Source organism: Urocampus carinirostris, chromosome 20, assembly GCF_059441175.1.
Source record: "Urocampus carinirostris isolate Australia breed hairy pipefish chromosome 20, RoL_Ucar_1.0, whole genome shotgun sequence".
Classification (NCBI taxonomy): Eukaryota; Metazoa; Chordata; class Actinopteri; order Syngnathiformes; family Syngnathidae; genus Urocampus; species Urocampus carinirostris.
Genome location: NC_142368.1, coordinates 16,308,704 through 16,336,703, shown reverse-complemented (window position 1 = coordinate 16,336,703; position 28,000 = coordinate 16,308,704). Strand labels below are relative to the sequence as shown.

The 28,000-nt window shown below is 40.1% G+C and overlaps 2 protein-coding genes and 1 pseudogene across 2 annotated transcripts; 2 read left to right on the top strand and 1 right to left on the bottom strand.

Moving 5' to 3' along the window:
- Positions 1–39: 39 nt before the first annotated feature.
- On the top strand, positions 40–11,621 carry slirp (SRA stem-loop interacting RNA binding protein). The gene is made up of 4 exons (XM_088324650.1): positions 40–206; positions 9,574–9,632; positions 9,704–9,811; positions 11,422–11,621. The coding sequence occupies exons 1-4, from the start codon at positions 140–142 to the stop codon at positions 11,485–11,487; spliced, it is 300 nt and encodes a 99-aa protein (XP_088180776.1). The 5' UTR covers positions 40–139; the 3' UTR covers positions 11,488–11,621.
- On the top strand, positions 2,954–3,118 carry LOC148346381 (U2 spliceosomal RNA; annotated as a pseudogene).
- Positions 11,618–26,856, bottom strand: lbr (lamin B receptor). The gene is made up of 14 exons (XM_088324649.1): positions 26,708–26,856; positions 20,533–20,700; positions 20,249–20,440; positions 20,024–20,107; positions 18,261–18,408; positions 17,992–18,188; positions 17,744–17,798; positions 17,487–17,681; positions 17,311–17,414; positions 15,796–15,921; positions 15,555–15,723; positions 15,402–15,482; positions 14,585–14,707; positions 11,618–14,075 (listed from the first exon to the last, which is right to left on the bottom strand). Exons 1-14 carry the CDS (start codon positions 26,708–26,710, stop codon positions 13,915–13,917), a joined length of 1,806 nt encoding a protein of 601 aa, XP_088180775.1. The 5' UTR covers positions 26,711–26,856; the 3' UTR covers positions 11,618–13,914.
- Between the last annotated feature and the right edge of the window lie 1,144 nt (positions 26,857–28,000).

Genomic DNA, 28,000 nt, shown 5'->3' with positions numbered 1-28,000 from the left:
AAAAACAGAACAAATGGATGGTATATTAAATATAGGGTAGCTTTATTATTTACTTTCTAATGTTTAAGAAAAATCGAGTTGAAAAATACTTACCGGAAACGAAGTTTTGCTTCCGGGGTCATCTTGTCAGCGTTCGAACATGGCAGCGCAGACAAAGAAGGTGTTCGAGGTGTTTGTGTCAAAAGTACCGTGGACAGCTGCTGGAAGTGAGTTATTTTTACTTTTGTTTTTAAATAATTTCTTTTTTAATTCGTTATTTATTGGTGTAAGTGTGTCTGTTTTGGTCATTTATGTGTTTTGGACGGTCACCTCTACCGGTGCTCATGATATGATGTCCTATCGCACGTGTGCATTATTATATCACTCAAGTTTTTCCTTTTAAATTTGAACAAAGAATAATTAATCAAATATAAAGGCTTTAATCCATCAGACTGAGTTATTATAATGCGCTTTTCATACTACAGTACATGATTTGGCGACTGTAATGTGGCGCCATCTGGCGGACAGATTGAAACGTTACATGTACGTATCAGAAACGCTGCTTCGTCCCAGTTTTTCTATTTCCGGGGTTTCTTCACCTTTTCGTGACCAAATTTAAATACTTTCTATGGACTTAAAAGCCATTTATTTTATTTTTTAATTTCCCCAGTACCATTTATAATGTTCAATCCGACGTCCCCGAATATTACCGTAAATTCAATCAATCCATTCAATCAAAAGTAGTTTATTTAACTTTGCCTTCTCTGTATAATTTTTATTATAATAAGACACTTCTCTGCTTGTACATTGCTCCCTTGAACTAAAAATGGCAACATTCCGGACTATAAGCCGCTACTTTTCCCCAAAATGCTCAGCCCTGCGGCTTATTCAGTGAAGCGGCCATTAAAGCTTTGAAAACTCTCGGTGTACCGTCTTTCTTCGTAAATATGTGTAACCATGTATAAAATGTATTTGCAACTGTATATTTTTATAATGTATTTATTTTAGAGATTTATTCTGTCATGTGTTCTACGGACGAATCAAAAAGAAGGGGCGGAGCAAACGCGGGCTGATGGGAATTGGGGTAAAGCTGAGTTACCGGGTAGATCTGTCTGTTGTCGCAGCGGACAATAGTGGATATACTGGACTGTCTCAGAAAATTAGAATATTGTGATAAAGTTCTTTATTTTCTGTAATGCAATTAAAAAAACAAAAATGTCATACATTCTGGATTCATTACACATCAACTGAACTATTTCAAGCCTTTTATTATTTGAATATTGCTGATTTTGGCTTACAGCTGAAAAAAACTCAAAAATCCTATCTCAAAATATTAGAATACTTCCTCAGACCAAGTAAAAAAAACAATTTTATAACAGCAAAACTAAATCAAACATTTGAAAATGTCCATTGATGCACTCAGTACTTGGTTGGGAATCCTTTTGCACGGATTACTGCATCAATCCGGCGTGGCATGGAGGCAATCAGCCTGTGGCATTGCTGAGGTGTTATTGATGCCCAGGATGCTTCGATAGCGGCCTTCAGCTCATTTGCATTTGTAGGTCTGGTGTCTTTCATCTTCTTCTTAACTATACCCCACAAATTCTCGATGGGGTTCAGGTCAGGGGAATTAGCAGGCCAATCAAGGACAGTGATGCCATGGTCAGTGCACCAGTTACTGGTGGTTTTGGCACTGTGGGCAGGTGCCAGATCATGCTGGAAAATGAAATCCTCATCTCTATAGAGCTTCTCAGCAGATGGAAGCAGGTAGTGCTCAAAAAATCTCTTGGTACACAGTTGCATTTATTCTGGACTTGATGAAACACAGTGGACCAACACCTGCAGCTGACATGGCTCCCCAAACCATTGCTGACTGTGGGAACTTCACACTGGATTTCAAGCAACTTGGATTTTGCTCCTCTCCAGCCTTTCTCCAGACTCTGGCGCCTTGACTTCCAAATGAAATACAAAACTTGCTTTCGTCTGAAAAGAGGACTTTGGACCACTCTGCAACTGTCCAGTGCTTCTTCTCCATAGCCCAAGTCAGACGCTTCTTCCGTTGTCTTGAGTTCAGAAGTGGCTTGACCATGGGAATACGGCTATTGTAGCCCATTTCCCGGACACGTCTGTGAACTGTGGCTTTTGATACCTGGACTCCAGCTTCAGCCCACTGTCTTTGAAGCTCCCTCAAATTCTGGAAGCGGCTCTTCTTCACAATGTTGTTAAGGCTGCGGTCATCTCTCTTGGTTGTGCAGCGTTTCCGGCCACGTTTTTCCCTTCCAACAGACTTTTTGTGGATATGCTTTGAAACTGCACTCTGTGAACAGCCTGCTCTTTGAGAAATTTCTTTTTGTGTCTTACCCTCCGTCAGGAGGGTATCAATGATGGTCCTCTGGACAGTAGTCAGAATCAGCAGTCCTCCCCATACTTGTGATTTAGTTTACTGAACCAAGCTGAGTGTTTTTAAGGCTCAGGAAACCCTCGCAAGGTGTTTCGAGTTAATTAGATGATTCAGGTGATTAGTTGAATAGCCTACTTGTATACTTTTTCATGATATTCTAATATTTTGAGATAGGATTTTTGAGTTTTCTTAAGCTGTAAGCCAAATTCAGCAATATTAAAATAATAAAAGGCTTGAAATAGTTCAGTTGATGTGTAATGAATCCAGAATGTATGACATTTTTGTTTTTTTAATTGCATTACAGAAAATAAAGAACTTTATCACAATATTCTAATTTTCTGAGACAGTCCAGTATATTTTTCCCCACCCTTAACTTTGGAAATATACATTTTGTTTCCTTGTATTACTTTCAACGGCACCCGGACTTTACAAGTCTGCATCATACGTTAATTATGTGTATCATTCTCCATTTATGTTGACAACTGTGGTTCTAGGATTGTGTACTATCTATGTAGTTTCAATCAGGCTTTAATGCTAGGACCTTAGCTCGGCCAAACAAGGCTTTGATGCTAGGTCCTTAGCTTGGCCTTTTGCTAGGTCCTTAGCTTGGCCTTTTTTGTACTTTCTATGAAGTCACTATCTTTGATTTTTGCATTTCGGAGATGGAATATGAGCTTGCTCTGTCCACTCCACGCATCGGCCCGGTATTGCAGTACCTCCGGGAACGGTGCATTCGCAATGATCGCAGCAAGGCTTTAGGGCTAGGACCTTAGCTTGGCCTTTTGGCTGAGAGTAAGTGTCCCGGCTCCTAGGCTTTGTAGCGTATTATGAACTGACCGATAACGGATAATGGATAATGAATAACGAAGATAGATCAATAACCCTTAAAAACCCCATGTAGTTTCAATCATGGAACATACAGCCTTGTCTGGGTTAAACTTATGATAAAGTCGTAAGCTTTAATGCGGGCGTACGCAGCTTATACATGGGTGCGGCTTGTGTAAGAACAAAAGTGGAAATTCATTTAAAAAAAAGTGGTGGGTGCAGCTTATAATCAGGTGCGCTCTATAGTCCGGAATTTACGGTACCTATATGATTTTTCATCTTGCGTGTGCATGTATCAGGACATTTGATTTTCAGATCTTGAGTAAATCTTTATATCTATGTATCTTAAGAATACATGAGTAAATATTTAAGACTAATTTCTCCCGTTATCGGTGTCGGCTAAAATGACTGTAATATGTAGGTTCCATTTTTCAGTCGCAGGAAGTTCTTCTATTTACAATTTATCACTGTTAATTGCTAGCTTCTTTTTTTCCATGCCCCATAAAAATGTCCAGACCTTATACATGTAACCGCAGTGTACTTGTCCCACCAAAGATCCACATTCACGCTGGACTGGATGATGAGGTTTTTATTATTACCGTTTCTGCAAATGAATGAGTCACAACATTAGCTTTTCTGCTGGCTTTGATCTCTTTGATCTCAGTAGCAGTTCCCTCTGAAAACTGCCCAACAAAGCATATCAAAGAGCTTTCTTTTCAATTGACATAAAATACATTTTAGAATATCACAATACATTTGTACATCCATTTTAACAAGATACTTTTAACAAGAGATCGTATAGTGGATTTTTAACGTTAACAATGAATTCAACATATTTTTCTTTAGTCTGAATTTTAACCAACATCATCCTTTTTAATATATATGAGAAAATAGGAATAAGAACAATAATGAGTATAAAAACGGGTACAATTTACCTGCAAATGAATGAGTCACAACACTAGCTTTTCTGCTGGCTTTGATCTCTTTGATCTCTACAAGGGGAATTCATATTTTAGTAAAACAGAAACAAAACGAAAATAAATCTAAACAGCTTGACAACATCAATCACATTACTGTGCATGTTGAGAGATTTGTCAGCTGTGGTTATAATGTTTAACTTTTGTGGAGCACCAAAAGATGTGTCTTACCAGTAGCAGTTCCCTCTGTAGACTGCCAACAAACCCCGCCTTCCGGTCACATGTCAGAAGCCAAAACCAAACCCCACCCCATACCAGCAGGTGGCACTGTTGGACTCATCATTGCAGGACACTTACCAAAAACTATACACATATTTCAGCAGGAATTTCAATCAAACAAAAGTTATTATTACACCCGTTACATACACAATCCTTGCACTAATACACATTTCATAGTGGGCTGTCTTAGTGTAGCGTGCGTGCACCTGTCTTATTGGGCACGACCTGTAGGGGGCGATGACGCTGCATAGAACAGTGTTTTACAACAGGGTTTTTGTGGATCCTTGATAAGTCATAAAAGGCATGGAATTCATCGTCCTAAAAATAAGGCCTTCACTGGCATTAAAATGTCTTATATCACAGGTGTCAAACGGGCGGCCCGTGGGCCAGATCAGGCCCACCCATGGTTTAAATCCGGCCCGCAAGACAACAGTGAGAGAAGCGCAAGAGGAACATAAGCTGTAGTTTTTAATATTTCCGCCGGATGTCACCAAAACTGTGAACACTTACAAAACAATTGTGGTAGTGTTTCTCCATTTCTCTCTGACTCACTTCTTTATTTATTTCTCCCTCTTTTTCTTCTGTTCACTCTCTATTTCTCTCTCACTCTCTAACTCTTTCTTTTTCTCTGTCTTGCTCTCTATTTTCTCTCTCTAATTTACACTTTAATTCTCTTTCTTTCTATTTTTCTCTTTCTATCTCACCCTCTTTCTCTTTCTCTCTTTCCCTTTCTCTCTCTTTCTTTATTTCTCTCCCTCTCTTTCTCTCTCTCTTATTCTCTCTCTCTTTTTGTCTTTCTTTTTCTCTTTTTTTCTTTTTTTCTTTCTTTCCTTTTCTCTCTCTTTCTCTCTTTCTTTCTTTCTCTCTCTCTCTTTTTCTCTTTCTTTTTATTTCTGTTTTTCTCCCTCTCTCTTTCTCTCTTTATTTTTCTCTTTCTTTTTCTCTTTCTATCTCACCCTCTTTCTCTTTCTCTCTTTCCCTTTCTCTCTCTTTCTTTATTTCTCTCCCTCTCTCTCTCTCTCTTATTCTCTCTCTCTTTTTCTCTTTCTTTTTCTCTTTTTTTCTTTCTTTCCTTTTCTCTCTCTTTCTCTCTTTCTTTCTTTCTCTCTCTCTCTTTTTCTCTTCTTTTTCTCTTTCTTTTTATTTCTGTTTTTCTCCCTCTCTCTTTCTCTCTTTTTTTTCTCTTTATTTTTCTCTTTCTTTTTCTCTCTCTTTCTCTCTCTCTCTCTCTCTCACCTCACTTTGTGTCTTTTTCTCCTGCCAACTTTTTCTTTCTGTCGTTTCACTTCTCTTATTCTTTTTATCTTTCTCTTTTTTCACTTTCTTTTTCACTCTCTATATTCATTTCCCCTTTCTTCTCCATTCATATCTTTATTCTGCTCTCTTTTTCTCTCACTGTTACCCTTTCTCGCCTGTTCTCCCTATCTGTTTATCGCTCTCTTTCCCTCCCTCTCTTTCTGTCTTTTTCTCCCTCTCTCTTTCTCTTAAACTTACTCGTCTGGCCCCCGTGAGATTTTTTTAATAGCATTTGTGGCCCCCAGCTAAAACCAGTTTGACACCCCTGTCTTATATGCAGTTCATACATTAAAAATGTGAATATATTAATGATATATTTTCTTGAACCCTGAAGATTTAGCAACAAAAAAACAAAATGTTTTCATGAATGTTGCAGAAAAGTTCCTAAGTAGGGCCGCAGCTAAAGATTCTTTTTATAATCCATCAATCCGTCCAATATTTTTTCCAATAATCGATCTATTTTTTTGAATTTCCTCCTTGTTATTGGCAAGAATGTGCCAAAACACATTTCTATCATGTAAAAGAAAAATCCAATCAACAAAAATCAAATAAAGTGTGACATGACACAAAAATTCTGAAAGTTTTCCAATGAGTATAGACATATACGGTATAGACATACACAGTATGTGTTCCTTTCTTGATAAAGCTTTTCATTTTGTGCGGCGCCATACTTGTTTTTATTTGATATATTAGGTCCAGTATGGCTCTTTTAACATGATGGGTTGCCAACCCCTGGTCTAACAGTAAGGATGCAGGTTCAATTCCCGTCGCATCCAATATTTTGCGATAGTGGTCAGCAATGTTCCCTGTCGTTTTCCTTACGGGTCTGAGCGTTCACACAAAGTCGGTCAGCAACGCTTGAAACAACAGTGGGCGACGGCAATCCCGAGTGTGGCAACTAAGTCATTAGCAAACATGTCTGAAACTTGACATCAAGTTACATTTTGCTGAGTTTTCATTTTTGAATGAATTGAATCATGTACTATTGCAAAGGTTGTACGCTCTACAAACGTCCTTTGTTTTTTCACAAGATATCCATTTCTTTTTTTTTTCCCCGATATATTTTGTCGCATAATATTCACATTTTTGGGGGCTTATTGAGTCGGTTTCACGAAACAGAACTGTACTTAATCACATTTTTTAGTGGAAGTACAATGTTGGCAACAAGATTGACTTGTTGGAAATTATTTGAATGCAACACAAACTTTTTCTTCTTTTTTCCGTGTTTTTTTTTCTACTTTTTTTTAAATTCCTTTAAAAAAAATCTCATTGGGTTTATTTTTTCCGAGCTGTTACTTTTTTTTTTTTTTTTTTTTCTATTTACTTTTTTCCTACATGTCTTTCTTTTCTTTTTTTTCTGGCTTTTTTCAAAAATTTTCCTTCTTTTTTCTCTTTGTTTCTTTTTTTCCTCAGCTTTTCACTCCTTTTTCATTTTGGTATTTTTTTTCTTTTTTGTTCTATTCCCCCCTTCCTGCAAGTCATTTTGTGCATCATTTTACATAATATCTGGTCATGTTGGGATTAAAGAAGCAAAAACAATCCGAAGAGCCGTTTAGGACCCGATAGAGCCGGTTCCTTTTAGTGAGCCGAGCCGAAAAAGCCGGTTCTCACCAAACTCTACTAACTTTACTCCACTTCGTTCTCCTTCGACTCGACTTCAAAATACCGCATTTAGGACACAACATCGGGGGAACCCGTGTATTTTTCCCTTCATGCACTGTCACTTTGACTTTATTCGCTTCTTAATAAGCAATTTTGAGCCCTGATTTTTGTGCGCCGGCTAGATTTTCTTGTGCGCTGAGAATGTGCGAGCAGTGCGTAATTGCGCGTTTGATAATATACGACCAAAAATTTTGTGTATAACGCGCACCTAAACTTTGAGTTGAATGGGCATTTTACACCAATAAATACAGTAATTAACTGATAACTTATGAATGAGCTATTTTTCGTGTTGACAATATCTGTGTATTATTTGTTATTGCATCATCCATTTTGGCCTGGTCATCCTGGAAGGGGGATACCTCATTTGCGGTCCCTTCTCAAGGTTTCTTCATTTCCCTCGTGTTGAGGTTTTTGAGTTTTTCCTTGCCCTCATGTAGGTTGCAGATCAGGGGATGCTGTCATTATAGTCTGTGGTCTGTGCAGCCCTTTGAGACATTTTTGTGATTAGGGGTGTCACAAATAAGCATGACTTGACTTATATGTATTCTTGATACCCTCACATATTACCATCTTATCTACCGACCATATTTTATTTGGGCTTATCTTAGAAAACTAAAAAAGACCAATACATTTCATTTTATGTCGCAATTCTCTTTTTAATCCACCAAAAATATATTAAAATGCAAATCTACTTTCCCAACATGAAGATATATAATATAGCGTTAACAATGTTATTGTTTCTCTTTTTCTTGTTTTCTTATTACTTCTGCAGCACTTTCTGTTCCCTCGAATAATGTTAGCTTTGACAGTCAAATATTAAAAAGTTGAAATTTATATGTCGATTTTGTTTGTCATGATACAATGTTTGATAAAAAAGATCATTTTGTTAATATAAAAAGGTCTTGGCGCCCTCTGCCAGACTAAAGTGGTACTACAACTCTCAGCGTTATTTGCATTGATTTAACGTGAATGAAAGCTTTATTTTGAACATTATAAAATCAAAACAGGGACAAAAACAATGACTCGACAACAAAAATAATGTTAACATGTTGGAAAAGAAGCGGACGCTTATTTTCCCTACCCCTTCATCTTCCCTATTAAATACAATTTACAGATAGCTCATCTCACGGATATCCATATTACATAGGTCAGATATCAATCATTATAATAATAATAGTCACATATTTTATACACTAATTTTCGTAGTACCCATCTATTAACGTTATAATGCTACTAGTCACTAAATATTATTGTGACACCGATAACAAAAATAGCAATAATAACGGTTATGATATAATAGTGACAATGACAACAGGGTTAACTCTAGTTGTAAACACAGTACTGTATTTTCAATCTCTCGTATCACTCGTACCCCATTTTCTTCATCTCTGTATTGTGTCAATAATGTTTTTTTTGCATTTAAATTTGAACAGGTGAATAGTTGGACATTGGTTGATCTCGTCTTGTGAATTATTCCAAAGTTTGACTCCGCACGCAGACACACACATGCTTTTCCTGGTGGTTCTCACCTTTGGGATTTTGAACGTACTACAGCCTTTTAAGTTAAAAATTACCCTCTTTCCGAGTAAATCGTTTTTGGATGTTTTCTGGCACCATGTTTTTGTTGACCTTAAATATACTACTTATAATAATATATACATATTAGTAATTGATGATCTAATTGGTTGCCATTACCCATAATAATTGATCATAATCCTTTTAACGAGTTGTTGCAGCCCTATTCTTTGGAATGAATTACCTGCCAGTTTTGGCTGGGGATCCACGGTGTACTGTTAACATCCTTTTTATTTCATGTTTTCTATGTCTAAAACTTTGGGGTATGCTATTTTTTCCAAATGGAAAGTTTTCAATTTCACCAAAACGAGATTTAAAAACGAATTTATGTATTTGTTTGAGATTGCTTCCGTGTTTTTTTTTTTTTCAATTTTGTTATTTTATTGTTGACGTGATCTTAAATTTGATTTCAAAAGGCATTAAAAGGTTCGGATTTAACTTTAAGCTGTACAAATAATTGCTAGATGCCGCAATGACAAAGCTAAACCACCAGAGAGCAATGTCTGCCTCATTTTGGCAACAGTTTTGAGCTTTTACAAACACTTCAAAATTCGAGCACGTTTTAATCCTTTGAGGATTTCAAGCACCCATACGAACCCCGTTTTTAATCATCCTTTGTCGTGTGCTTTTGTATTGCAGAGGAGATGAGGGAGTACTTCGGACAGTTCGGACAAGTGAAGAGGTGTATCGTGCCATTCGTAGGTGGCGCCGAAGAGATCTCCGAAACGTCGTCCCTCCGGAGTCGTGACCCGTGTTTGTTTGTTGACAGAATAAAGAAACGGGCTTCCACCGAGGATTCTGTTGGGTGGGATTCAGCACCGAGGAGGGAATGAACAACGCGCTGCTCAAGGAGCCGCACGTCTTGGAAGGAGTCAAGGTAAGACCCCATTTGCTGTGGATTCTTCTTTGGAACGGGTAAACATTAAAGCCGCAGTGTGTAAAATGTGACCGCTCGCTCGAGTTGGGGCTGCATCGACTCATGAGGTCATCCATGCGTTGTATTAGGTCAGGGCTGTCAAACTCATTTGAACTCGGGGGGGGGCCACACCATAGAACAAACATTCTGTCGGGGGCCCGACCAGTAGATTCAAGAGAAAGAAATAAGAGACAGAGGGCGGGACAAAGAAAGAAAAAGAGAGGGAGAGGAAGAAAGAAATCCAAAGAGGAATAGAAAGACAGAAGGAGAGAAAAGAGAAAAGTAAGCGAGAAGGGTATGAAGAGAGAAAGAGAAAATAATTTTTTTTTTTTAAAGTTTCGCCACACGATAGAACAAACATTCTGTCGGGGGCCGGACTAGTAGATTAAAGAGAAAGAAAGAGAGATAAAGAAATAGGAGAAAGGGAGGGGAAAGGAAAGAGGGCGGGACAAAGAAACAGGGAGAGCGTGAGGAACAAAAGATAAAAAGTTGTGAGAGGAGGAAAAGGGAGAGGAAGAAAGAAAGACAGAAGGAGAGAAAAGAAAGGAAAAAAGGAAGTTAGAGCTAAAGAGGTTAAAAGACACAGAGAAAAAGACAGAGTGGGAGAAAAGGGTGGAAAAGAGAGAGAGAAATAAAGAAAGTACAGTGTCTTTGTTGGAGGCACCTGGCTTTGGCAACATCAAGTTGACATATTTCAACTTGCAGCCTGTTTTTCTCTTGCGCTTCTTTAAGTGTTGGGCCAGATTTAATCCCTCAGCGGGCCCAATTTTGCCCCCGGGCCGCCTGTTTGACATTGTTTATTAGGTGATTTAAGAGTATCAATGCACACAATGAGAGTCGTAATACCACTTTGGTCCGGCAGACAGTTTTTCTGATAACGCTATGGTAGAATTTTGAATGTTCCACTTTTTAGTGTTGGGCTGTTTCACCACAAAACGGAAAGTTCCGCAGAAGTACAGAGAGGAAAAAAATGTTTAACTCAAACATTCTCAACGTGAGTAGTGTAATCAGTCAAAGATCTAACAAAAACTTTTGTTTTGTATGATACATCCAAAGGATTTGATGATATGGTGGTAGGGAGAAGAGTATTTGACATGCATGTGTTTGGCATACTTTTGTATGTCATGTTTATTGTCAAGTTGATTGACTTTTTTTTTTGTTTTCAATTTTTTTTTCTTAATATTTAGCTTTTCAACGTTTTTTCTGTTCCTTTCCCCCCTTGTTCATTGTTTACTTCTAAGCCCTATATTTAGAATAGAATATACTTTTATTGTCATTGTTACAAAATGGGTTGACATATCGTGACAACGAAATCGGGCATGACACTCCAGGTTCACACATTCAGCGAGGTATAAAAAAACAAGAAGATAAGGTTAGTTATAATTGACACAATATTTACACAAGAAATGTCGGCATGTCACATACAGTTTTGGGATTGTATTTACTCTTTCCCCTTGCGATACCATTTTTTTATTTAACCAATTTTATTTGTATACTGTCTCCCTTCTACTGCATTTCATGACTCAATTCTTCTCCTTAATTTAATGAAAAGTGTTTTGTCGCGCTTTCAGCTTCAAGTCCAGAAGAACCAGCGGTCGTTCATCGCACGCAAGTCCAACGGAAACGAAAATGACTGATGTTGCTCGTAAGCGCTTCCCAGTGCTCCTTTTTTTATGTTCTCGCATGCTAACGATAATGAAAGCCCAATTTCTTGACTCGCTGTAAAATTTGACAAAACTGTAGGCAATCAGGAAATACAAAGTCAAAGACAGTTTCTTTTAGTCTTTATTGGGGCTGCAGCACATATTCACATCGGGGAGGTCTTTTAAAAGCTTAACCCTGTTTCAACAGACCCTTTCGTAGCCGGAGATAGACAAAAAGGAAGTCGTTGTAGCTTCTAGTGGTCGTAATGTTGTGGAGAAAAAAATGTACTCGATTGCAAGTTTTACATGCTTCCGGCAAAAGAAGTTCTTAAATACATTCCAGCGAAAAGGCAATCATCAACAATGCTCAGATGTGCAGCACGCATTCTACATCAGGTAAGAGAATTTAAACGTTGATGATTGTTACTACTGAGTTCATGCTACTTATCTAAAGCTAAGTGTTTGCAGATAACAGGGGTGGCCAAGCAGGTCCTGCATGTTTTGGAGGTTTCCGGCTCCAACACGGGTGATTCCAATTTCAGCTTGATAATGATCCAGTTGATTGGAATCACCTTTATCGGAGCAGAGAAACTTCCAAAACACGCAGGACCAGGTTAGCCACCTCTCGCCTATAACCAGGGTTGGGTAGGGTTACTTGAACTGGATGACTCCCATACCAAATATGCTAAGAAAAGACAAAAGAAACTCAATAGGAATCAAATGACTCCATTTTGTGCAGGCTCGGGGAGTATCGGAATACACGGAACGGCAAAACGTCCAAAAGTCATTGAAAGTAATCCAGTTCAAGTAACCCTGCATAAAACTTATATTCTATCAATATGTGCTCTTCCTGGAATAAATAGAATATACCTTTATTACCATTGTTATAAAATGAGTTGAACATATTGTGACTACAAAACTGGAACTGGCCCAAAAAAAACAATACAAGACAAATGAAATGATCTGAATTTTATGGCCAACGTGCCTTTTTTAACGAGGCTATAATGTGGACTCAATGGCAACCATCATAAACACTTAATTTCTTTTACCTGATAGGTGTGCGCCTCGGTCCAATCTTTTTGCTTTATTGCATTCAGCACAAATCCTGTTTTTCCTCCACTGGGATTCTGTAAAATCTCCATTGACAATGAGTTACATTTTTCCTCCAATGTCAGCACAAACGTGTTAACAGGTTAAAAATCTCCACCAGAAATAAATGAAAGGGTGTATAGGAACTAAGTTGTTGAGCACATCTGCAAACAAAAAGCGCCCAAATGACATTAAATATATTTAAAAATGCAAATCTATTTACACATCCTTTGGAAATATAGGTGAATTCTGAGTTGGCGAGACATTTATGTATTGAAAGTAAGGTTCAAACTAATGCATAAGATAAAAACAAAATCATTCTAGTCAAAAACTAGCCTTCTATACAACAATTCCAAATGTACAGAAAATAGTGGTTCAAAATACTGGTCCTGAGAAAAGATTCATAGTCGCGGGGTAAAACAGCTTATTCTAGCCTTCATGGGGACAGTGTGTAATATGTTTAGCACTCCCTAGTGGTTAAAAAAGTAGCAGAAATACTTCGACGTGATGTTTTTCGGTGACTCATATGAGCTTTAGTACCGACGAGACGAGTGCTAATTAATATCCACCGTCCCATTTAAAAAAATAAAACCATGTTTTGTTTTACCTGAAGTAGATGAAAAAAAAAACAATATATACAATTATGTACAAATACTTTTCCTTTGATGGAATTGCATAATACTCCATTTTCCTTCTTTTGCAGATAGTTTCTTGTTTAAAACGTGGGGACCAATCACTCTGTATTTAGAAATGGTTACAAAAATATGCCCTCTCATTTAATTGATTTTGTAGTAACAACATACTCAAAGCATAAATGACTGGATTTGAATACATGTTAGTATTTCTGTGGTAGGACTGCGCGCTTTTGGAAAAATGCTAATTGCCATGGGATTAAAAAGGTTTTTTCTGTGCTCTTTTGGACTTTATAAAGCCATTTTTCAGAACCCTAAAGTCAAATTAAAACCATAACCTTACATTCAGTCGAAAACCCTAAATTGCAGTCACCTTTATATGGAGCTTGAGGCTTTGATTATGAATTGAGATAAAAATGTGGCATTTAACTCATAGTTTTAACTCTCTACTTTTAACTACAAATCATCGAAAACGGAGCTATATAGCCTTATACCAATGGTCTCCGACTTTTTTTAAGCAGGGTTAATATTGGTGATATCCTATATTATTACTATGTAGTTACCAGGTTAGTCGCTAGGGGGAAGTACAGTTCAATAAACTGTCACGAAAAAAATTATAACACTGGTAAGGTATTTTGAGGACAGGGCGACCCTTTTTGACAACCATTTCCGTGTAAGAGTAAAGCGAAACCTCTAGCCCTCAGTAGACGCGAGGAATGATGCGATAGGGGACGGCTCGGCAATAGCGGTCCCAGGCCGAGCCGTACTTCCTCCTGCAGTCGCTGGTGTCCCTGGAATCTCGGTGCACCAGCAGGATCAGGAAGTAGATCATGTAGTACCACGGCAGCAGGTGACGGAAGCCTGAGGGGGTGCAAACGGGTCAGTTGCCGTGGTTGCTTGAAATTGTTGCCAGGTTTCTTATGGTAGGTGTTGAATGAATGAACTTTATTTCAAACATTAAAATAATGTTACGCTTATTTTCTCTACCCATTCATCTTCCCTATCAAATACACCAATGATAATAATAGTATACTATGATAGAACAATAACAAAGTTAACCATAGTTGTAGATGCACTATTCCCAATCTCTCGTATCACTCATACCCCGTTTCCTTCATCTCTGTATTCTGCCAGGACTGTTTTTTTTGTATTTTAATTCAAACACATGAATATTTGGACATTGTTTGATCTTGTCTTGTAAATTGTTCCAAAGTTTAACTCCGCACACACACATACTTTTCCTGGTGGTTCTCACCTTTGGGACTATGAATTTACTTTGTTGGGTTTCAAAAGGGGCATTACACTGAATTAAGGATACAGAACTAAAGTTTGAGCTCCGTTTTAGTGTTCTTAAGCTAAAAAAGACTTACCGCAAGGAAGCGACCAGGCCAGGGCCATGATGAGGTCTCCCAGGTAGTTGGGGTGGCGCACCACGCCCCACCAACCCGACACCAGCAGACTCTTCCCCGTTGCCGTGGGGATGCTCCGGAGGTCTGAAAAACCAAATGCTTATGAGAGAAGCATATTGTGTGCTTGTCAAGGCACCACTGTTCCATACCATTGCAATTACCGTAGAGTCTATATTTCTCTATAAGCTATCTTACTTTTTGTATCTCGCTTTCCCTCTTATATCTGTCTCTTTTTAACAATCTTAATCTTGTTCTTTCTCATTGTCAATCTCTCCCCTCATTTGTCTTTTTTAGTTTGTCAAAGAGAGGGAACTATAAATCCATCTCTCCCTGTTTGTTGACTTACCTTCACATCATGTATCTGGATGCAATAAAAAAGCCCCCCTGAAGCTCCTGGGTTTTAAGCAATTTACTTGTCCAAAACCATGCTTATATTAATCATTTAAGTAACATCTTTAGAAGATTTAAATAACAAAATAATTTGCCAACATACCTGATTTTTTTTTTGTAAATACTGCAAGGTAAGTCCAAATGCAGTTCAGACCCTGCAGCTTGTGCAACGATGCGGCCAATTTATGCAATTTTTCTAACGGCCGCCAGGGTGCGCCAGAGCAATAAAGGTAAGAGTGAGACAGTCGGATTCGTAATTTGTTTGCTACGCAAGTGAAAAAGTCGGAAAAATCACATCCCTGTATTTACTATTAACTACACGCACTGGCTGCGGCTGCAATTTCACGCTCCATCTAACTTTTCATAGATAGAAATATTTTCCGCTCACGCGAGAGTTTAGGATCCGAAGGGTTCCTCCTGAAGGCGTTCTTTTCCGAGTTGGATTTCCTGAAGATGTAGAAGCCCGTCACTGCCGAGAAACGATACAAAAGAATCAGTGAGCGGTCTTTCCCCGCAAAAGTCAATTTGCCGGTCTCCTCACATTTTAGCAAGACGATGGCGGCGACGGCGAGGGGGCCGAGGGCGTTGGGATGCCCCACCAGGTAATAGGCCTGCAGGCTGTACGTGAAGGGGACCCACACCAGATCCCCGAAGGCCAACATGAAGCCGAAGCCGTCGTGCATCAGGTCCATGGTGGTCAAGATGGCCTCCTGGGACGTCGCGATTAAAAGTACGTCGTTACATAGTTGACCACCGGGTGGCACTACAACCCGCGGTCCTACCTCGTTCCAGAGTCCGTCGGCCACGTAGAGCAACTGAAAGACGTTGACCAGGATCATGGCGTCCGAGGGCCGGCTGAGACCTTGCCGCTTCATTTCTGCCAGCGCCAAAGCGAAATTGATCAGGCACTGCCAAGAAATACACTGTTAGAGGGATGCTCATTCGAATGGAACAATCATGGCGGCAAAACTATTTGGTGAAGCAAAATAATGCTAAACAAGACAGGTGTTTTTCTTCTTTCTTGCACAAAAAAAGAAAAGGCTGAAAACAAATCTTAAAATGCCTAGAAAAAGCAGTTGTTTGTTCTAAGCAGGGTTTTCCTTGTGTGCAGGAAAGCAAACATGAAAAAAAAGGACAGCTTTCATTCTAATAATGGGAAGAAACGTTGCTTCAAATGAACCCAAATACCGTATTTTCCGCACTATAAGCGCACCTAAAATCTGTTTTTAAAAAAAAAAAAGCTGACTATGCGCCTTATATATAGATCAATATTGAATTACAAGGTCTCGCAACTTACGGTAAGCAGCCACCGACTCCATTTTTTGCGTAGAAGAAGTGCGCTGTGCATACTAGGAAATATTAAACAACAATTCTCTTTTATTTGTGCGTTTCTATAAAGGCCCTGAAATGGCTCCTATTAAGAGACACGCTTATAACGCAGTTTAAACTCAAGGCGATCAGTCACGCAGTAGAACACAGGAATAGAGCAGCAGCGAGAGAGTTTAACATTAATGAATCAATGGTGCGGAAGTGGAGGAAGCATGAGGATGAGCTGTTTACGTTTTACATTTATTATGTTATTGTTTTGCACTTGTTATTGTTTTTGCACATTACGAGTGTCACTATATTGCGATTGCACTAACGTTTAATTTACCATAACAGTATCGGACGTTTTTTTTGTGCGTTGACTAAATGGAGGAAAAGTAAAATGTTATGCCTTGCTGTCGTTCAAAGATGTTAAAGATGTGTCACAAAAATGCTTTGTCTCAGAGAAAATAATAAAACAGCTGTTTATTCATTTTGGGGAGTGAATGGAGTTGTGGAAAGCTTGTTTGTTATCTATTAATAAAGTTTGACTGACCTATCTGACTGTTTAGTTGACATTCCCTTTAGCGCGGCACCATCAAATAGTTGCATAACGTAACTACAGCCTCTACTGTAGCGCCTTATAATGCGTTGCACCTTATGTATGGAAAAAGTTTTAAAATATTCATTGAAGGTGCGACTTATAACACGGTACGCCTTATAGTGCGGAAAATACGGTAATCTTTATGACTAGAGAAAGAGCGAAATTGTATTTTTTTTTGTGGTAAAAAACAATGTTAGATAAGACCATTTTGTTTGAAGTCACAGAAGGATTCATTTTTGCTATGCATACCATTTTATATGGGTGCTATTGCTATTTCTCCTCACTTCCATTGTGTCGTGCCTTTTTTATGAGCCCTTTGCAAAAAGAGGAAAGCCTTTCCGTCTGCGCCGCAATTATTTCCTTACTCGGAAACGGAGAAAGAACTCACCCATCCGATCAGTCCCGGCCGCATCTCGCAGAAGAACTTCAAATCGAAATTTCCGACGCGAGGGTTGAGTTCGCGGCCCTTAAAGAAGTCGTACGCCACGGCGCCTGGGCAGAAACACGGGGGATCAATCAGGGGACCCGAACCTCCCGAGCCGATGTCTGTCACGGCGGCCTCACCCGAACTCCCTCCGAGCGCCCGTTGCTCCGGCGGCGCTTGCCGCGAGCGAACGTAAAGGTAAACGCTGAGCAGGAAGGAAACCAGGAAGGCTGCCGTGGCCAGTTGCAGGAAGTGGGCGTGGATGTAGGTGAGGTCCGCCCCCTGGTGGACGGAGGCCGCCACCGCCGCGGCGCTCGTCACCAAGGCGAAGAAGCCTGGGAACGCAACAATGAAATTCGGCCCCTCTCAAAAATTCCATAGAATCCGGCGGGCTCACCGTTGGTTCTGTACTGGAGGCGCTGGCCCGACCTCAGGGGCGTGCCCTCGCTCAGCTGCGGGATTCAAAACGGACACAAATGACGACGGATGAAGAGACTCAGGCGACTGTCCCATGTTTATGATTTCACTTAAAAGGTGTTTATTTTGATAAATACACTATTTTTGAACCACTACAGGTTGGTACATTACACACTGGGGCTTCGAGTGCCTGAAATATGCTGGAAGACGTAGGATTCACGGCCTCACCTTTCCCACGGGCAGGACGTAGAGGAAACCCTGGAACAGGATCCACAAGAGGACCAGGCCCAGGGCCCTGATGTCCCAGAAGGCCTGCAAGGGGGGGGCCGGGGGCGGGAAATTGACCAAGCTGGGGTCCTCCAACTCTACTTGAAGGATGACAAAAAGCACCCAGGACGGCAGGAAGAGCAGCCAGAAGTAAGCCCCTGCAAGACCCCGAATAGACACCCCATCAGATCCGGTTTCGAGTTATGAGACCATCCTGTCAGGCAACCTACCCAGTTTACCCCCAAAATCCAGCGGGGTGGCGACGTCGACGGGAAGCGGCGCCGTTTTGGCAGCGGCCACCTGCGGCTTCTCGGGGGCAATGTCCTCCTTCCTACGCCGGAGATTGTAGCGACTGTGGTTTTCGGGCTGGGTCTCCGCCTTCAAAACAAAGGAAGAATTAGACGTCAGGGTTTCAAGATTTTGCATTGATGAGGACCCCACCATTGCTGTGCTCGTCAATTTTCCCATTTCACAAGTACCATTATAAGAAGAAATCATTATTTCAAGATATTTTCTCACTAGTATTATTCGAGCCAAGGAAAGTCAATTTCTTCGAATCGGTGTTGTGGGTGCGCAAAATGCTAGGGTGTTCTGAGAATAGCTCACCATTGCAGGGTCATTGTGATTTTCTTGCCAGTCAATTTCATGAATGACCAAGTCCTTTGAACCCTACCTCAACAATTAACCAGGTAAATATGTAGTAACACCATAATACTTAGAATGTGGGGGCCCATCGTGCTAATAAATATCAAAAATGTCTCTCTGCTTGAAGAGCCCTGTTCTGCAGTTTAAAGGAGCTCTACGGAATTTGGAATTGGGACTTATTGCCGCCATCTCCTGGCTTGGAACATCATTGCAGCATTAACCAGCTCATTCATGGTGCATGCATTGCTTAGACGCGCCTTATTAAAATCCTCAATTTTCAATCTTTCTTCATTTAGTGCGTAATTCATCGGGTCAGACTGTCATGAAACATGGCAATAATTTCAAGCACTTACAAAGCTCAGTTCAAACTTTGAAAATTTCAAGGGTTTTAAGCACCCATACAAACCCTGGAATAAACTATACAGTTATCCCTCACTGTTTCAAAGTTTATTTTTGGCGGTTTCTAAACTCTTCATGGCGCATTTTGTTCTGCATTCCCATTTGCTGAACCGTCATCCTGCCCCTTTTCTGCCCGCGTCTGCCTGTGCGTCAATAACGTCGCACACCAACGTATAACAGCCAAATGAACCTCATCATGTGCGCTCAATTTTTTTTTCAAAATTTGCAGTTTCTCTAATAGCCTTTATGTCAGTTGGACTTTTCCACATGCTAAAAGAAGATCAATGCATTTTTATGCCACATTTGTTTTTCCAATAATGTCCACATGATGGCGACAAATGTATGAAGTCAAATGAAAGGTTTGGAAACATTCGGAATGAATCATCATCTCATTTTGAGTAGCTCTTGCCAAACAAAACTTGCAAAAAATAAATGATTCACCTTTCTGGAGCCAAATTGACATTTTTGCCAAAATCAAGGATGCTTGATCGGCCGGCGTCGCTCAACCGATCCTATTTCTCACAACCAACCAATAGTGCAATAAAGCGAAAAGATTATTTTTAATATCACAATACGACGGTGCAAAAGGTATTTGAAAATAAAAGAGTAAAGTTGTTGAATAAATCATTGAACCAAAAATTGTCTTTGTTCTTTGGTTTCGATGTATTTAATAAACAAGGGTTTCTACTGTTTGACAATTGCTGAAAGCAACCTCAGCGAAAAAAACTGGGATGATTATTTAAATTCGTCTCTAAGCCTTACAAAAGAAGACTGGCGAATCATATGATTCTAAGAATAAATATTCACTTTTACATTTAACTCGGAGGAGTCGGGAATCTAACCCACGACCGCTGTACCTCGTGATGGCTCGCCAGGTGTAGGGGAGGGGCTTTGGCACATCACGTGACAGCGACAGGCCTTCCCCCTAACACGCGATGCTCACACTCACCTCCTTGACTTTGGCGGCGACATTTTTCTCCCGTTTCTTCTCGTGTCGATTGTTGCCGTTGTTCTCGGGCGACATCTCGACTTTCTGCGAGAAAAACGTCAACGGCGTCGCGTTAAAAAACGGGAACAGGGCTCCCGCGAAAATGCTTCACATCAAAGAGCGACTTCTGATTGTAGGCGGGGCCACATTCGGCCCCGCCTACATTTGCTCGGGTAAGGCGCTCACCAGAGGACTGAGCCTGACTCGCACGGTCTCCTTCAGTTTGGAGTCCTGACGCGTGGAGGGGGCGCTCTCCGTCGCGGCCGCCAGCCGAGAAGAAGAGCGCCTCGTCGTCCTGGCCGGAGAGCGAGACCGGCTGCGTCGGCGGCCCGGGGATCGCGACCGGGAACGGGGGCGCGGCTGGAAAGAGGCCGAATTCTGCAAAAAAATAAATAAATAAATAAATAAAAAATACGTCGGCGGAACGTCGTACGATGCGAGGAAAACGCCGCGGTTTCGCCCTTTCCGACCTTGACGTCTTGCTCCCTGAGCTCCAGCTCGGTGCCGTCCTTGTAGATGACGGTGTAGAGTTGGCTTTGGGGGTCAAAACCCAAAACTTTGACCTCGTAGTACAAGTTGCTGCCGGGCCAGCGCCCCATCACCGTGTCCCCTTTGTGGTACTTGACGTTCGCCATTGTCTGCAAAAAACAAAGGGGAAAAGCGCCGCTGTAGTTATAGCCTGCGGGCGAGCTCGGCATTGTCCGTCGGGAAAGCAGAAATGCTGACGGGCCCCGGTGACCTTTCTGCGACCCCTGGGCCACCGCAACGCTTTCGATGGCGGGGTACGATACGTTTCAACGCTACGAGTTCCACGTCTGAGGCAGTGCTCTTCCGATTATCGGCGCGGATATTTAAGGGTTTGATGGCTATCGCTATAGACATTTGTAACCGTTCAACGGGACGATTATTTAGGCTCAGATACAGTCAAGCCTCTCTCCCTTTCTTGGCTGCTACCCACCCTGCGCCTTCTGATTGGATAAGCGACCAGGGGCGGAGCCCCCAGAACAGGAAAAAAATAACATTAGTGCGGAGTAAACAGCGGCATCTCCGCTAACTCTAGAGTCCCGACACGCCTGCGGACGGAGACCGCTGTTAATAGATTTTAAGATCTCCCAGGTAGAAAGCATGTGCATGATTAAGAGATAAAAAAGTGTAGTCGATTTGTTTTAGGGACACACGTACAGGTGGAGACTTGGCTCTTATCATAAGCGCGTGTGTGAGAGAATAGAAAGTATGCCTCAGTGGAAGGCTAAGTGATGAGCCGTTACCACAACATGAGTTTTCCCATCCGGCCCACACTTTTCAATTAACCAGTTTTGTTGAAATTTTGATGCACTTTTTGTTTTAAGTGGATTAAAGTTATATATTATAAAACATCAGCGAGCTATTAAAGTTTTTCCTACCTGTTAAACGAGTTCATTTTATTTCCTGCACTGTTCTTTTTTGGTTTAAGTGAAAGATAAGTCGTGTTTGTTGCGTTGAAAACCATTTACTGGAAAATGATCAGAAAACTATTAAGGTATAATTTGAATTTAAAACAAATATTCTGTTTCGTTACGCACAATTAAACATGTCTTATGCCAATTTTTGAGCTCTGACAGCAAATAAATACAGGCTCTTTGCTTCCTTAATACAAATAGTCGTTATCGGCCCTGAAAAACCCTTATCGGTCACTCCTTCATCTCGACTGGTTTGACTTAAGAACCTGCTGCCCAACCCTAATTAAAAGGCACAACCAAATCCAGGAATATCATTTCCACTTCTCAAATGTCGAATAAACGGTGCAATTTTAACCCCCATGTTGTCGTTGGGTAAAAAAAAAGGGCCCCCTAAATGTTTTTTTTAAACCTGAAACTTTATGACATCTCCTAGAAAGGCCCCCACACGAGATGACAATACATGTTTGAATTCACATTTTCATGTAAGTGTGTGCTCAGGTCAGAATGGCGCGTCATCCAAATGACTCTACGCAGATTGCTATAAAGATGTAGTTGTGTCTTAGAACAATCAGAAGCAGAATTGTTTTTTTCATATTTATATTGTATTATGCAGCGACCCGGCTTCATATTGTTCGAGCCATTCAACTGATGCTTCGCAGTGTTGGATTTCACCACCCGTTGATGTCAGTTTAACTCTGGAGCAACGTGAAAAAGAAAATGAAATTCCACAGTGATCCTTCTTTTTGACAACGTCACGTTAAAATGAAATAGTCCTGGACATCTCACCTCAGCTACGAACACGAAGCAAAAGAGCATTCAAAGTGCATCGTAAGCCTATTTCACAGAAATAAAAAAACATTCGAAGCGTTCCCTTTTGATGCAGACGCGGAAAAGTCCTTCACGAGTGCTCATTAGAACCCACGCTGGCGACAATTTCAAGCCATTCCAACACCCACGGAAACAAACTGTAAACCTACCATGCGCCTTTATTCTCAAACCAAGGCACGTTTTGTCGTGTTTGCATTTTCAAAGTTTGCTCAACTTTTACGAATGGACCACGTGGACGACTCGAAAACGCACGCCCTCGGCGGGATGCCTTCAAAACAAAAGCGTGGACGCCGGCACTCACTCCAGAAAATAACAGCCCGGCTTCAAAGGATACAACTAAATTAAAATATAAACATGTTTATGTTATAGAATACTGTTGGGGTCCTTGACATATTGCGCTGTTTGGCATTATTTTGAATTGGTTACTGGAGGAAAAATTGAGAGAGAAACGCCAGTCATTTGAATGACCGTATATTTACGCTCATAAGACGCACCGTGTGAACGAGTGCAGTCTCCGTAGTTTTTTTTTTCTAGAATTGAAAACAACTGGAAGTGCCGCGGGTGCCCTCGGGTTGCGTGAAATGTTTCCCAAATGCACCGTTTACTGTTCTATTAAACCCAAACCTCCCCATTTTTTGTCACAACACAGACATGCATAAAGTGTGGGTATTTCAAATTTAGCAGTAGATAAAACGATTGTGGGTTTTTTAAAGTTTTGGTTACAAAGTAAAACACGCGGATAAAAACCTGTCGCAGTTCATTTTTCAGCTTCCTCCACTTGCAAACCTTTGATTCATTCATCTCTAGTTTTCTCGCAGTATTTCAGTTGCGATGTTCTTCCGCGTAGATATCAAACCGCCACGGTGGACGAAAACACGGAAAACGCTCAATGGAGGGAAAATGAGCTTTTGGATTGAATTCATATTTGAGGGGAAAACTCAGGCAGAATAATCACTTCAAAATTGCTAAATGGGCCAGGCCCAGCGTCAGCATCCATGAGCACTTCCGCTAACAACCCATCGCGTATGACCCTACTCGTCTTCTTCCGCTTAAGCGAGATACAATGGCAACCCAGCAAGAGTTGCTTAGGTCACAGGAGATGGCAAATAAGTCACAGTTAGTCGGAAAAAATGAACAATGTGACAAAAACACAGGATTTTGACTCACCCAAGAATTAAAATAATGTCAACGTCGTACACCAAGTAAGACAATTCCTCCTCAAATGTTCACCAGGGCGGGCAGGACGACTCCCGACGGGCAGGGGGACGCAGAAACGAGTCCGAAAGAACAAGAAATACAAGGGGGAGACGGCCGGCCGGGACGCCTCGCCTACGCTCAGAATGCACTTTGGTTTAGGTTCTGGGTGGGCCGGGGGTGGTCCCGCACGTGCCTATGCATATCGGGGTGGGGGTTTAAAGAGTCCCATCCTCTCTACTGGAAAGACCCAGCACCCCCTTTGAAATGCGGCATGTGAAAGATATTTGCAGAATAAAAGCTTTCGCAAACGCCACTGACACCATCAGGTTCTCTTTTCCGAGTTTTAAAGGCCGGTCGAGAGAATCGAAAGTCTAATCTTCCGATGCATTGTTGTAGCCCGGGGTCTCCGACCCCTTTTGAGCGCCGGGATACTCCTTTTCGGCTACGTCTTAGCACAAAAGGCACCCGCTTTCAGATACTGTTCTAAAAAACAAACTATCGTGTTATCTCTATGTTGTTTCTATGCTATTATCAGGTTCATTATTGAAAGTAGAAAGAAGAGGGAAATAAGAAAAAAGAGAAAGAGCAAGAGAAAAAAGAGAGAAAGCAAGAGAAAAATGAGAAAGAAAGTGAGAAAGGGAAAAAATGAGAGCAAGAAAGAAAAGGAGAAATAAAAGGGAGGGAAAGGAACAAAACAAATGAGAGAACAGGAGAAATCAAGAAACAAAGAAAAGAAAGGGAAAAAGAAAGAGAAATTGTAAGAGAGGGGTAAAAGAGGAACATAAAGAGAAGGAAAGAAATAAAAAGGAAAAAAAAGACAGCTCAGGGGCCACATATAGCCAGGCAGGGTTCTTCGTCTTTTATCATATTACGAAAATAAATACTTTCAAAATGCTACTATGGAAACACTACAGAAATACAAAACAAAATTACTATAGAGATACTTCAAGAAATCAGGCTACAGCAATACAATAATAAAAAATACAACCACCTTAAAACTATAATACAAAATACTACTACAAAAATACAACTATAGTAACAATTTAAAAATGCAATACTAATACAACAAAAAAAAAACTACTGTGGAAATACTACAAAATAAATGTAATGAATTACTAGGCAGGATTGAAAAAAATACACCAAAATACCACAACCATAACACTATTAAACAAAAATAAGACTACAGGAGTACTACAAAATACAACAACAATAATGTTATAAAAATACTAAACACATACTTTAAATAAATCACAGAAATACTAAAACAATATTACTCAGGAAATATTTCAAAAAATATTCTACAGAATTACTCAAAAATACCACTTCAGTGTAACTATAATACAAAAATACTACCACAGAAATAACAGATATACAAAATTTCTACTATAAAAATATTACAAAAACACAACGGAAATGCAACAAAACTACCACTGTGGATTTACTACAGAAAGACTACTAAAGTAAAACTATGGTAATCCAACAAAATACTACAGAATACGACTGCAGAAATGATACAAAAATGTTTTTGTATAAACAACTACAGCAATACTACAAAACTAATTATCCAATCTAGTGCTTAAAACAGGGACCCAGTGTATGAGTTTCTTTCATTGAGAGCGGTTCAAAAACACATTTTCAGCATAGCAGCAAGATGCCAGACAAACATGGCAGCAACTACTGGGTATGGATTCCACTATGTAAAAAAATCAAATGTTTCCACCTATAAATATTTACAAAAAATAAACATTGAAATACATTAAGTATTCCTCAAATCCAAAGATTTTTAACTGAATAAAGGCCATTTGTACCACTAGGAGGCAATAACATATGACACACTGTCCCTTTAAAGCAGGGGTGTCAAACTCATTTGAACTCGGGGGCCACACGATAGAACATTCTCTCGGGGGCCGGACTAGTACAATAAAGAGAAAGAGAGAAGGAGAGAGAGAAAGAGAGGGGGGGGGGGTGAAGGGGAAAGCGAGAGGGGAAAGTGAGAGAAAGAGAGCGAAAAGCGAGACAAAGAGAAAAAAAGCAAGAGAGAGAGCGAAACGCAAGAGAGAACAAAAGTGAGAGAAAGAGAGAAAAAAGCAAGAGCAAGAGAGAGAGCGAAACGCAAGAGAGCGAAAAGTGAGAGAGAGCGAATACCGAAAGAGATAAAAAAGCAAAAAGGAGCAAAAAGTGAGGGAGAGAGAGAGAGAGAAAAGCTAGAGCAAAAGACAGAGAAAATTGATAGTGAAAGAGAGAGAGAAAGGGACTGAAAGCAAAGAGAGGGAGAAAGCGGCAAGCAAGCGATAGAGAGGAAGCGAAAAGCAAGAGAGAAGCAAAAGAAAGAGAAAAGCGAGAGAGACAGTGAGAGCGAGGGAGAGAGCGAGCGAGAGAGAAATACAAGTACAGCGTTTGTGAGAGGCACCTGGCTTCGGCAACATCAAGTGTACATATTTCCACCTGCAGTTCGTTTTTCTCTTGTGCTTCCCTCAGCGTTTTGCAGGCCAGATACAATCCCTTACCGGGCCTAATCCAGCCCGCGGGCCGCCTGTTTGACACCCCTGCTTTAAAGCGACGTTGTCCCGCTCACTGACGGAAGGGAGGGAAAACGTCACGCATTGAAATACAATAATAATAACAAGGGACACAGCCATCCCATTAATATATACAATTATAATAAATTGACCAAATTGTAAACTTTTACAACAATTACGTAGCAAAAAAAAGTACAGCCGAAAGAATAAATTCATATAGAAGCAAACGTTGCCCTCAAGACAACTTTGAAACAATTAGCGAGTTAAGAATACGTGGAAAGTAAAAAATAATAATTAAAAATAAAATACAAAGCTATTGTTTCCTCATAATTAGACAACCATTATCAAACAAAACTTGGTTTGCCGCCGTCCATTCCACATTATTTTAAACTTAAATGTAACGTAAAAAATGGTAACGTATAATTGTTGCAACATCGCCACCATAACCCAACATAAAACGCGGAAAAAGAATTCACAGGCAACCATTAATTTTGACAATAAAAATAATATAAGGAATTGAACCGCAACTCCCAAAAAAATAGTCCAACTCAATGAAGCTAACAGCTAAGCTAAGGGATGCTAACAGCGGCTAAAGCTAGCCCAGTTGCGCCAAACAAACCGGAAACAGTTTTTTATACACACAAAAACACAAAAGTACTCACCATTTGGTGCTATTATTCCGAATTCGTCCAAAATTCATGAAAAATTAAAAAGTAATTCTTGACTCCAAAAAAACTTGCGAGCGTCCCGACAAAAGAATTCAAATCTCGAATTCGCTCGCTGACGAATGACGTAGGCGGGTATCTCCCGCCCTCTCGCCGGAGACCCGGAAAGCGCGAAGGATTCCAATTGGCCTGCGCGCCTTGATTTCAAACGCGTGTTCGTCTTCTGATTGGTCGTCACGAGATGTTAACGGTGGAGGGACGCGCGCGCACTCATGCGGAAGTGATTTACTGAAAGGAAACCATTCGAGTTTTATGGAAAGAAAATAGAGAAAAACAAACATGAGAGCATTTTTGAAGCTCTCTCTTCCTTAATAAAGGACAAAATATGATGAAAACGCTAGATTTAAAAGAAAAGGAAAACCAAAAATGTAAACAATGCAGCGTCTGATATACTTCACTGCCTTGAAATGGTTCAGTCCATTTCAGTCCCAGCACCGCATTGTGGTGTTTCTGCAGTAGTATTTTCTATAGACATTTTGTATTATATCTGTAGTATTGTTGTAGTTGTAAATATTTGTGGTATTCCCCTAGTTGTATATTTTTAGTATATCTATAGTTTTTTGTAGTATAACTTGCAGTCTTCTAGTATTTTGGTAGTATTTGTTGTAAGATTTTGGTAGTATTTCTGCAGTATTTTAGAGTATTACTGTACTTTGATTTTGTATTATCTCACAGTAATATTTTTGTAGTATTTCTATCGTGTAATATCTAGTATTTTTGGTAGTATTACTGTCGTAATATTTCTGTAGAAGCCTTATCGTCATTTTTTGACATAATATTTACGTAGTGGTAATTTTGTATCATTAGTGATACTGTAGTATTTCTGTGAGAGTATTTTGAAGTTTTTCCATACTAGTATCTTTGTAGTATTACTGACTTTTAAAATATAACTGTAGCTGTATTTCTGTAAGTGTATTTTGCATCATAGTATTACCGCAGTAGTATTTTTGAAGGTTTTTTTCTAATCAGAATGAAGACAAAATAATATGTTAGACCTGGTTTTTAAGCACTAAATTTGATATTTAGTTTGGTCGTAAATGTGTAGTATTTTTATGAAAGACACACAAAGGGACAATGAGCATGAAAATCCGACCAATGTCTAATTCCGACTGAGTATTTCGATTGCAATGGGTCAGAATACTACAGTAGGGATGGGCGAATTGATCTTAATGTTGAGATTAACGATATAAGTACTTGGATCAGATCAATACTGTTGTCTTGGGATTGATC